General features: G+C 37.1%; 2 protein-coding genes across 5 annotated transcripts in view; one reads left to right on the top strand and one right to left on the bottom strand.

Moving 5' to 3' along the window:
- Positions 1–12429, top strand: part of RUNDC3B (RUN domain containing 3B) — a 147746-nt gene that overhangs the window by 131326 nt on the left and 3991 nt on the right. The window lies entirely within an intron of this gene.
- Positions 9637–12429, bottom strand: part of SLC25A40 (solute carrier family 25 member 40) — a 64653-nt gene continuing 61860 nt past the window's right edge. Inside the window, exon 12 of the mRNA XM_060157178.1 lies at positions 9637–10129. Within this exon, the coding sequence (XP_060013161.1) occupies positions 10074–10129 (56 nt within the window). The 3' untranslated portion in view covers positions 9637–10073. The remainder of the gene's footprint in view (positions 10130–12429) is intronic.

Raw genomic sequence — 12429 nt, 5'->3', positions numbered from 1 at the left:
CTGCCCTGAAACTACTTTCTTAAGGTCTTTGCATGGTAACTTCTTTATCAGGTCTCTGTACAAATATCAGCTCTTTAAAGTAGTTGGGTTTTTTTTGTTTTTGTTTTTGTGGTACACAGGCGGCTCACTGTTGTGGCCTCGCCTGTTGCGGAGCACAGGCTCCGGACGTGCAGGCTCAGCGGCCATGGCTCACGGGCCCAGCCGCTCCATGGCATGTGGGATCTTCCCAGACTGGGGCACGAACCCGTGTCCCCTGCATCGGCAGGCGGACTCTCAACCACCGCGCCACCAGGGAAGCCCTAAAGTAGTTTTCATTGGCCGCCACACCTTAATTAACCACCCATGTCAATGCCCACCCCATCCCAGGCACCTTACCATATTGCCATACATTATATTATGAGTCTTGTCTATAACTCCCCACTAAAATAGAAGCTTCATGAGGGTAGGGTATCGTATCCATATTTTCGCCAGCATATTATTAGAGTCTGACACATAACAGACAACCGTTAAATATTTGTTGATGGAATAAGTATATAATGAATAACTGTCATAGAATATGAGGAACAAGTTACAGGTAGTATAAAGTAAAAATTCAATTAACCAGAAGTCTCAGGCAATGGGAAAATTGTGATAAGATGAATTCTGCTTCCTTTAAGATGGTTGTTGAAATGTTCTCAAAGGACCTTAATCTGTTTTACGAGCTTAGTAAATAGTATATATTGACTACAGATAAATCTTTTTCTTGATGATGTGGAAAATAAAAATAGCATATTAGAGTGTCTTAGTGGCACTAATATAAATGGGAAAGAGTAAACTGATTGTCATTATTTAGAATATGTATGTTTAAAAAAACTAATCCATACTGTGAGTGGATTTCTTTGTGATGACTTTTCATATAAAAATACATTTATTTAGGATTTTAATCTAATTTCTAATTATATGCATTTTAATATCAACAAGACAAGATTAATAATGAATACTTTTATACTATAAAAACAAATGTGGGCCTTTCCTGGCAGTCCATTGGTTTAGACTCCGCGCTTCCACTGCAGGGGGCACAGGTTCAATCCTTGGTTGGGGAGCTAAGATCCTGCATGCCGCCTGTCATGGCCAAAAATAATAAAATTTGTTTAGAATAAACAAAGGTATGGAGGAGGAGGGAGGGATGAATGGGTAGAACATACAGAATTTTTAGGGCCATGAAATGGCTCTGTATGATACTAAAATGGGGGACACATGTCATTGTACATCTGTACAGCTCACAGAATATACAACGTTAAGAGTGAACCCTAATAGGGACTCTGGGTGATAATTTTGTGTTCATGTAGGTTCATCCATTGTAACAAATGTACACTCTAGTGGGGGTGTTAATAACAGGGGAGACTATGCATGTGTGGGAGTAAGAGGTATATGAATACTCTCTGTACCTTCATGCTCAGTTTCTTTGTGAACCTAACTACCCTAAAAAATAAAGTATACATATATATATATAAAGTACTGGCTTTAAGAATTCAAGCTGGTTCTTCAAAAAGGTAAACAACACTGATAAACCTTCAGCCAGACTCATCAAGAAAAAAAGGAAGAGGCCCAAATCAGTAAAAATCAGAACTGAAAAAGAAGTTACAACTGACATCACAGAAATACAAAGGATCATGATAGATTACTATGAACAACTGTATGCTAGTAAAATGGATGACCAAGAAAAAATGGACAAATTCCTAAATGTACAGTCTGCTAAGACTGAACCAGGAAGAAATAGAAAATAGATGAATTACCAGTAATGAAATTGAATCAGTAATTTAAAAACTCCCAACAAACAAAAGTCCAGGACCAGATGGATTCACAGGTGAGTTGTACCAAACATTTAGAGAAGAGTTAACACGTATCCTTCTGAAACCATTCCAGAAAACTGCAGAGGAAGGAACACTTTTGAACTTACTCTATGAGGCCAGCATCATCCTGCTACCAAAACCAGACAAAGATATCACAAAAAAAAATTACAGGTCCATATCCCTGTTGAACATAGTTGCAAAAATCCTCAACAAAATACTAGCAAACCAAATCCAACAATCCATTAAAAGGATCATACACCATGGTCAAGTTGGATTTATCCCAGGAATGCAAGGATTTTTCAGTATCCACAAATCAATCAGTATGATACACCACGTTAACAAAATGAAGAATAAAAACCATATGATAATAGAGACAGAAGAATTTTTTTTATAAAATTTGATATCCATTTCTAACAAAAACTCTCCAGAAAGCAGGCATAGTGGTAACATACCTCAACATAATAAAGGCCATATATGACAAACCTGCAGCTAACATCATACTCAGGGTGAAAAGCTGAAAGCATTTCCTCTAAGATCAGGAACAAGGCAAGGATGCCCACTCTCACCACTTTTTTTTTGGCTGCGTTGGGTCTTCGTTGCTGTTGTGGGCTTTCTCTAGTTGCATTGAGCGGGGGCTACTCTTCGTTGCGGTGCTTGGGCTTCTCATTACAGTGGCTTCTCTTGCTGTGGAGCATGGGCTCTGGGCACACGGGCTTCAGTAGTTGTGGTGCGCGGGCTCAGTAGTTAGGGTGCATGGGCTTAGTTGCTCCGAGGCATGTGAGATCTTCCCCGACCAGGGATCGAACCTGTGTCCCCTGCATTGGCAGGCGGATTCTTAACCACTGCACCACCAGGGAAGTCCTCTAGAAATTTACCTTGAAGATACATACTTAAGTAGTACAACTGTGTATGCACAAGGTTATTCTGCCCACTTAGTATTTGTTCACATTCTGTACTTTTCCCCGATTATCACTTTAAGGAATTTTTCTAGCTACCTCCTTTTTAAAATTTAACTTTTTATTTTGAGATAATTATAGATTCACATGCAGTTTTAATAAATAATACAGGGAGATCCATGTACCCTTCACCCAGTTTGCCTCAGGGGCAACATCTTACAAAACTGTAGAACAGTATCACATCCATGGAACTGACAGTACAATTCCACTGATTTCACACAGATTTACATGTACTCAGTAGTGTGTATGTTTTTAGTTCTGTGTAGTTTTACCACATGTGTAGGTCCATGTATACCCCACCATAGTCAAGACATGGACAGTTCCATCACTACAAGGATCCCTTGGGCTGCCTTTTTATAACCCCACCTCCTTCCCAGCCTTGCCCTATCTCTGCCCCTTCCCTAACCCATGGCAAGCACTAATCTGTTTCCTATTACTGTAATTCTGTCATGAAATTATGAAGAATATTATATAATGAAATCACGAAGAGTGCTGAATAAGTCAGATAGTATATGGACTGTTTGGATTGGATTTTTTTACTCAGCATAATTCCCCTGAGATCTTTCCAAGTTGTTATGTGTATATTCATTCCTTTTTTATTGCTAAGAATATTCCATGGTATGGATGAACTATATCATTTTTGTTTTGTTTCTGAACCAGTCACTGAGGAACATTTGGGTTGGTTTACGTTTGAGGGCTGTGAAGCTGCAACTATTGGCTGAATGTCTGTGTCCCCCTAGATTCATATGTTGAAATCAAATCTCTAGTCTGATAGTATTAGAATGTGGGCTTCGGGTGGTGATTAGGTATGAGGGTGGAGGCATCATGAATGGGATTAGTGCCCTTAAAAAGAGGCCGCAGAGAGCTCCTTTACCCCTTCAGTCATGTTAGGACACAGTGAGAAGACTGCTGTCTGTGAACCAGGAAATGGACTATCACCGGACAGTGAATCTGCATGCACCTTGATCTTGGATCTCCCAGTCTCCAGAACCGTGAGAGATAAATTTCTATTGTTTATAAGCCACCCGATTTATGATATTTCTGTTATAGCAGCCCAAAGGGACTAGGCTGCTATGAACATTTGTTTATAGGTTTTTGTGTGAACTTAAGTCTTCATTTCTCTGGGATAAATACCTTAGGAGTACCGTTGCTAGGTTGTGTGGTAGTTGCATGTTTAGGTTTTTAAGAACCTGCCAAAATATTTTTCAGAGTGACTGTACCATTTTGCATTCCCACCAGCAATATATGAGTGATCCAGTTTCTCCACATCCTTGCCATCTTTAGGTGTTGTCACAATTATTTATTTATTTATTTATTTATTTATTTAGCGGTACGCGGGCCTCTCACTGCTGTGGCCTCTCCCATTGCGGAGCACAGGCTCCGGACGCGCAGGCTCAGTGGCCATGGCTTACAGGCCGAGCCGCTCTGCAGTATGTGGGACCTTCCCAGACCGGGGCACGAACCCGCGTCCCCTGCATCGGCAGGCGGACTCTCAACCACTGCGCCACCAGGGAAGCCCACAATTTTTTATTTTAACCATTGTGATAGGTATGCAGTAATATCTCACCATGGTTTTAATTTGCATTTCCCTGATGTCAAATTATGTTCTTCATTTTTTCACGTGCTTATCTGTATCGTCTGGTGAAATATCTCTTCGTGTCTTTAACCTGTTCTCTAATTGAATTACTCTTTTTTTAACTGTTGAGTTTTCAGAGTTCAATAGGTAATTATAAAATTGATACACTCAAACTTGATGGGTAAAACTATACATTTTTTCATGCTCTCGCAACATAGGTTACTCTTTCAAAAAATATTAACTCTTGAGGAAAAAAATTTTATTGGAAGTTCAGCATTTCTTTTCCTAGCCTTTTCTTATATTGCATTCCAGTAAAAATAAAATGAAACTTTTAAATTAAAAGACATTCATGACATCATCCCAATTTTATAATATTATGTATACCTACTTTTCTGTTTGAATGTAAGCTGGATGGTAAGTTCATTAAAATTTCTTTTGTGCTTTGCTGCACTGATTAAATTTTTATAATGAACATGTCATTTTTACAAACATAATAGATGTGTTTTCCCTTCTGAAAACAAACACGAAGTCAAATACATCAGATGTATTCGAAGTGGTTAATTTAATGCTAGAACTGTAAATGATTGTTACTTTTACATATTTTACGCATTTTTAGTGAAAAGTGTTATTAACATCTTCGTTTGAAAAGTCTTAAGAAATAGAGATTTGATACTTACTACTTGAAAAAAAGAGATTTATCCTTGTACTCTAAAACTTGGTTCAAGTAGAAAAACCTTTTATGCCTTTATATCGTACCTTACATTCCTCAAGGCTATATTTTAATGAATGGTATAGTAAAAAAGGTATAAAACAAAAAGCAATTCTATATTCCTACTGATTATTAAAAGAATTTCAAAAAATGTCATAAGTTAAAATGCACCATAATTGTTGATAGGAAGGGTGAGAAGTTGTCATTTTTCTCAAGAAGCATGTATTAAGCCTTTCTTATGTGACAGGTATTACGCTAGAAACTACTAGCAGATACCATATTTCATCAAATCTAATCAGATGCCTTAGGTTTTAAGATACACTCATTTTATGTACCACCAAAAAAAAAAAAAAAAAAAGAAGAAGGGTGGGTGGGGAGGAAGGAATATGCCAACAGTTAAACTATAACACATTGTCTCCTTATCCTGTAGCACTTTTGTTTATCTTAAAAGATCTTTTAGACTTTTAAAGAACTGTTTTATTATAATTCTCATAACATAAAATTCACCATTTTATAAAATAAAATTCACCAGTTTAAAGTGTACAGTTCAGTGGTGTTTAACATATTCACAGTGTTGTGTATCCCTCACCACTGTCTAATTCCAGAACATTGCCAGTAAAGAAACCCTGTTGTACCTATTAGCGTTCAGTCCCAGTTCCTCCCTCCCCCTCCCTTTGGGTAACTACTAATCTACTTTCTGTCTCTTTGGATTTGTCTATTCTGGACATTTCATAAAATGAAATCATACAATGTGTAGCGCTTTTTTTTGGTCTGGCTTCTATGGCTTAGCATAGTATTTTCACAGTTCTTCCATGTTGCAGCAGTTATCAGTGCTTCATTCCCTTTTATGGCCAGATAACATTCCATTGCATGGATATACCACAGTTTGTCCATTCATCAGCTGGACATTTGGATTGTTTCCACTTTGGGGCTTTTATGAATACTGCTGCTATGAACATTCATGTACAAGTTTTTGTGTGAACTGTAGTTTTATTTCTCTTGGGTATATAACTAGGAACCGAATTGGCTGGATCATATGTTTAACCTTTTGAGGAACTGCCAAACTATTTTTTGAGGTGATGATATGTACCATTTTATAATCCCACCAGCAATTAGGGTTTGTTTCTCTATACCCACAGCAACACTTATTATTGTCTGTCTTTTAATATAGCCATCCTAGTAGGTGTGAAGTGGAATTCCATGGTTTTGATTTGCATTGCCCTAGTGAATAATAATGTTGAACATCTTTTCATGGGTTTATTGGCCATTTGTATATCACCTTCAGAGAAATGTCTACTCAGATCCTTTGACCATTTGAAGATTGCGTTGTTTGTCTTTTTATTGTTGAGTTGTGATAGTTTTTTGTGTATATTCTGGATGGTAGACCTTTATCAGATACACGAATTGCAAATATTTTCTCCCATTCTGAGGCATGTGTTTTCACTTTCTTGCTAGTGTTCTTTGACTCACAAAGTTGTAAGTTTTGACGAAGCCCTATTTATCTAGTTTTTCTTTTGGTTGCTTGTACTTTTGGTGTCACATCTAAGAAACTGTTGCCCAATCCAAGGTCATACAGGTTTATTTTACATGTTTCCTTTTAAGAGTTTTATGGTTTTAGACCTTACATTTAGGCCTGTGATCCATTTTGAGTTAATTTTTTGTATATGGTGTGAACTGAGGTTCCAATTTCATTCTTTTGCATGTGGATATTGAGTTGTCCCTGGACCATTTGTTGAAAAGACTATTCTTTCCCTCACTGAATGGTCCTAGAACTCTTGTTGAAATCCATTACCCCTATATGTATGGGTTTATTTCTGGATTTTCATTTCTATTCTCTTGGTCTGTGTGTCTGTGACAGTGCCACATTAACCTTGCTCCATACCACACTGTCTTAATTACTGTAGCTTTGTAGTAAGTTTTGAAATCAGGACATGTGAGTCCTACAACTTTGTTCTTTTCCAAGGTTGTTTCAGGTATTTGGGGTCCTTTGCCTTTCCATATGATTTGAGAATCAACTTGTCATTTCTGAAAAAAAGGCAGTTAGAATTTTGACGGGGATTACATTAAATTTGTAGATCAATTTGGGAAACATTGCCATCTTAACAATATTGTGTTCCAGTCCACAGAAATAAGGGATGTTTTTCCATTTATTTTGACCTCGAGTTTTTTTCAACACTATTTTGTAGTTATCAGTGTACAACTCTTGCATACTTCTGGTTAAATTTATTCCTAAGTATTTTATTCTTTTGGTGCTATTGTAAATGGAAATGTTTCTTGATTTTATTTTCTGATTGTTCATTGCTTCTTTTAGACTTTAAGCATAGGTTTTAAAAATTAATTTCACTCCTCTGTAGCTGTAGAAGGGAAAATAAAATTGAATTGAGTTGTCAAGAACTTCTTCATGTTCAGAGCCCATCTATTCTGAAGCACCTCTTAATCAAAATTGTCAGTAGCTATGTCTTTCCTCACAGTATCATCCTCTGTTCCAACAGTGAACCATTTCCTAATATAGTACTCCACTGCTGTAGGGATTTTCTTTCAAATTATCAACAAGTATCCTGCACATTTTTAATGCAGACACTTTCCTGTTTGCCTTAGTTTCATTTTCTTCCTCAGTTAGATCAGATGCTTCTGAAAGTTAAACAGTGTCTCTTCAAAGACCATAGGAATTCCATGATAAACTGATGTTTGACATTCTAACAGAAATCCTGCATGATTCATGAATCAGTCACATCAGTTGCCTATGCTTCAAAATTTTTTATCTGTTCTGAGGGGTTTCTTCTGCCTTCAGTTACATGCCTGGCATGTGAATGAGCAGTTCTTCTGCATATGTCACGAAGCTTCATCAACTTCCCTGGTTTTTCTCTTTATTACAGATTTCTTTTTTTCACAAGCACTTTTATGCTGTTTTACAAGAAATTATGAATTGCACTGATTCCTGTAATGAGTATTTGTTTTACTGATATGAAACTTACATCCTGCCGTATGTTTGTTTTCATGCTTTTCTATGAACAAACTCTTAATTTTAAGGGCAAATTATACTACAATGTTTTTGAAGGCGTTTTAAGCGACATATAAACACAACTAACTCAAAGTGATATCAGTACGAATACCTGTGACCAAATTCATGTACATTCATGCAAAAACAACTATGTCACAGCTCCCTCTTGGCTAGCTACAACCACAACACACATTGGTTCTAATGTTTTGAAATTCTATTGCATAAAATTATGACCACCCATTTTCTTGACTGTTGATCTCAAAAAAGGTGACGTCGTCCTTGCACAACAGTTTAATGTAACATTTTCTCTATATTTATGGGTGTATGATAGTGGCTAAGTAATCTCTTTAGGCATTCCTTAAAATTAGAATATGTATTTACCTCCTCTTCATTTCTTCACTGACCCCTTTCCTCCCTACTCCAGACTTCTCTTCCTTATTATAATGTTGATGATCTCACCATTCACTTATCACTTCTCATAATCTGCTGAATCATTCATGGCTCCTCCCACCTACATTTTGCCTTCACCAACTCCTACCAGTTTAACTTTCTGAAGATCTCTGCACGTGTTCCATTCTGTGTCCCTTCTACTGCTAACGTGGTTCAGGTAGCTGCCATAGCCTTCTTACTGGTTTCACTATATCCATTTTATTTCCCTCAAAGTCATGTTTCACAGAGTCCTCACGTATTTAAAATACAAACTAAGCATGTAATTCCCTTATGTAAAAGTCTTCAGTGGCTCACTTCCGTCTAAGAGTACGATGAAAAATGTAGTCTCTGAATTTGAAGACTTGATTTCAAGTCACAACACAGATGTATTGTTATGATTACAACAAGATCCTTTCCAGGCTCCATAACATCACCTCTCAAGTCTTCTGTGGCCTTTGTCTATTCTTCTAGTCTCATTTCTTGCTTGTAGCTCCCTGTACCTTGGGTGCTGATTCTTCCCTCTCTGCCTTTGTTCATGTTGTTCCTCTGCAGAGCCTTGTCTGATTTTTGCCTCCTTGGGCATGAACGTCCACTAGGGTTCAGTTTAATGGTCACTTTTTCCCTGAAACTTCCCTAATTACCCCCCAACCCATACCTTCTGATTTGGTTTGGACACTTGTCCTTTGAGCTTCCATAATACCTTTTACTTATTATTCTTACACTTACTGCATTTGATTATAATTTTCTGTTTGTATTTATTTCTATCATATACTAAGTTCCCTATGGGCAGGAAGTGGGTTTGATCACTTCAGGATAGAGGACACATAGAGAATACCCAGTAAATTGGGCTGAATGAATGACTTCTCATTTAATGATGTTTGTATTATTACCATCTGAAGACTTGTATAGTCCAGACTCCATATCAAGACATTTAAAACAAGACTGATCTTTCTTGGTATAAAACAAACATCCATTTTCTGCTCCTGATGACTAACTTATTTCTGCTAGGAACTACCACTCTCCCAGCTGTCTGGGCTAGAAAGTTTCATTGACCCTGACAAGTTCTTTCCTCCCCATATCCGTAAATTGCTTTTAAAATATCACTATTAACTCACATTTTAACATGCTTGTTATTTTTAATCGACTGTAGTAATTTTACATGCATTTAGGTCCATGCATATATATATACACATACATTAGCTGCTGTTGACATTGCAACAATATTGAAGAACATTTTGGAATAATCACCTGTCATCCTCTACCTTAATACAGTTTTGCTTATTTCCTTTTATAAGCGTAGTTGCATAGCTGCAGTCACAATGAACATAACCATTTTGGATCCTTATGCACCTTTTTAAAATTTTTTATTTTTAAATGAAGTGTTGGAATGAAGCTTCTTTTGGGGTTCCTTGAGGGCACCACACTACCCTGAAGGCTCCATAGCATCCGTATTTTCAGAGGTCAGCTGTCGGTCTTGGAAGGCTGGCATCTGTAGATCTCCCCATGCTTTCCTTGCTATGCCACTCAGCTCTGCTGTATGGTTTATTTCCTTAAGGCATAGCTAAGGACTTCATGTACCTTGCCTTCTTTCCCCACTCCAACTTTTTGTTTTGGGTAATTTCAAACCTACAGAAAAAGTGAAAGAAAAGGAGAATGAACACCTATATATGCTTTACCTAGATTTGCCAGTCGTTAACATGTTACCACACTGCTTTATCTTGCCCGTGTGGGCACATGCTCCCTCTGTTTACTCGTGTATCTGTGTTTTCTGTTTTGCTCAACCATCTGAAAGTAAATTGCAGAGACCATGACACTTTAAATACATCAGCATGTATCTCCTAGGGATAAGGATGTTTTCTTACAAAGCCACACCATTATGACCTCAGGAAATTTTTTTTTTTTTTTGCCTTTTTAAAATTTATTTATTTTTATTTTTATTTTTTTTTTTTTGCCTTTTTAAAATTTATTTATTTTTATTTTTGCTTCGTTTCTGTGCGAGGGCTTTCTCTAGTTGTGGCAAGCGAGGGCCACTCTTCATCGTGGTGCGCGGGCCTCTCACTATCGCAGCCTCTCTTGTTGTGGAGCACAGGCTCCAGACGCGCAGGCTCAGTAGTTGTGGCTCACGGGCCCAGCTGCTCCGCGGCATGTGGGATCCTCCCAGACCAGGGCTCGAACCCATGTCCCCTGCATTAGCAGGCAGATTCTCAACCGCTGCGCCACCAGGGAAGCCCTAGGAAATTTAACCTTAGTACAATATTACCTGATAAGTATTGAATGTTATGATTTCTCCACTTTTCCAGTAATATCCTAGCTTTTTTTTTTTTAGGTCCAGTCCAATCAAGGATCCCACAATGCATTTAGTTTTCAATCTCTTTGGTGTCCTTTCATCTAGCAGAGCAATCCCCAACTTTTCTTTTTCTCTCACTTGACATTTATATATTTTAGGCACCCAAGCCAGTTGTTTTGTTAAATGCCTGACAATTTAGATTTCTCTGATTGTTCATTGCTATCATATTCAGGTTAAACATATTTGGCAAGAATACAACATGAATAATGGATCTTTTTCAGTATGTCTCATCAGGAGGTCACTGTCCTTTTTGGACACTGAGAGACCCTTATGAAAAAGATGGCCCCTATGTCCTTTTGACATCCTGGTAGTCTGTCACAGCTTCCTTGCTCTGTGTAAAACAAGATGATCTGAGTTACTTCGGTATATTTCATGCCCATACCCAGGATCAGCTATTTCTCCAAGAAGTCCTGTTTCCTTACACTAGAAAATGATGTTAGAGAACATAATCTGGGCCATAGGGGTGCCTGTTGTGACTGAATTGGTCATTGTTTCTAACCCTCTTCACTAGACAGTTAGGAATTTTTTTAAAGAAAAATGTACCTTAAATTTATCTTATTTTGTAATTCACACATAAGAGTCCAGGTTTCCATGTACTTGATTTTGTATTTTTATATCTTATGATAAAATATTGGCTCCTAATTTATAGAAACATAATGACTTATTTGCTTTTTTCTATTATATGTTTTAATTTCAAGCTAATAGTATCTATATTACTAAAATAGGGTAAGTTAAAATAGCTTAAGATTTGTTTTTAATTATTTTATCTTGAGACTATATCCCAGAGTCAAAGTACTATGTTTAAACTTCACCTCAACTCTGTTCACTTCTACTTTTGTAAGTAACCATTTTTATTTTTAAATTATCTTTCTATTGATCTTTAAAACATATGCAAATTTAAATAAATTCATATTCCTTTTTAAGATAAAAGGTAACATACTATGCACTATTTCGCACTTTTCTTTTTCCACTAAATAGTACATTCTGGAAATCACGACACAGCAGTAGAGATCTTTCTCGTTCTCTTCTACAGCTGCACATTACTCCACTGTGTAACTATGTTAGACATTTAGGTTTAGTCTTTTGCAATTACTGTGTTATAATCTTTATATTTGAGAAATATGTGTAACCTAAGTATATACTCTCAAAGAACTGAAAACAGGATTCAAACAGATACTTGTGTACCAGTGTTTACATCAGCATTATTTCCAGTAGTCAAAAGGTGGAAGCAACCCAAATGCCCATACAGGTGAATGGGGAAGCAAATGTAGTATGTACATACAATGGAATATTACTCAGCCATAGAAAAGGGATGAAGTTCTGATACATACAACACGGATGAACCTTAAAAAACATTAGGCTGAGTGAAATAAGCCAGACACAAAAGGGCAAATGCTGTATGATTCCACTTATAAGAATAAATCTAGGATGGGCAAATTCACAGACAGAAAGTAGATTAGAGGTTTCCCGAGACTGAGGGGAAGGGGAGAATGTAGAGTTACTGTTTAAAGAGGGCAGGGATTTTTTGTTTGGGCTGATGAAAATTTTTGGAAATAGCGGTTGGTGATGGTTGCACAAT

This window comes from Lagenorhynchus albirostris, chromosome 8 (assembly GCF_949774975.1).
Source record: "Lagenorhynchus albirostris chromosome 8, mLagAlb1.1, whole genome shotgun sequence".
NCBI lineage: Eukaryota > Metazoa > Chordata > Mammalia > Artiodactyla > Delphinidae > Lagenorhynchus > Lagenorhynchus albirostris.
This window is presented reverse-complemented; position numbering and strand designations above follow the sequence as displayed.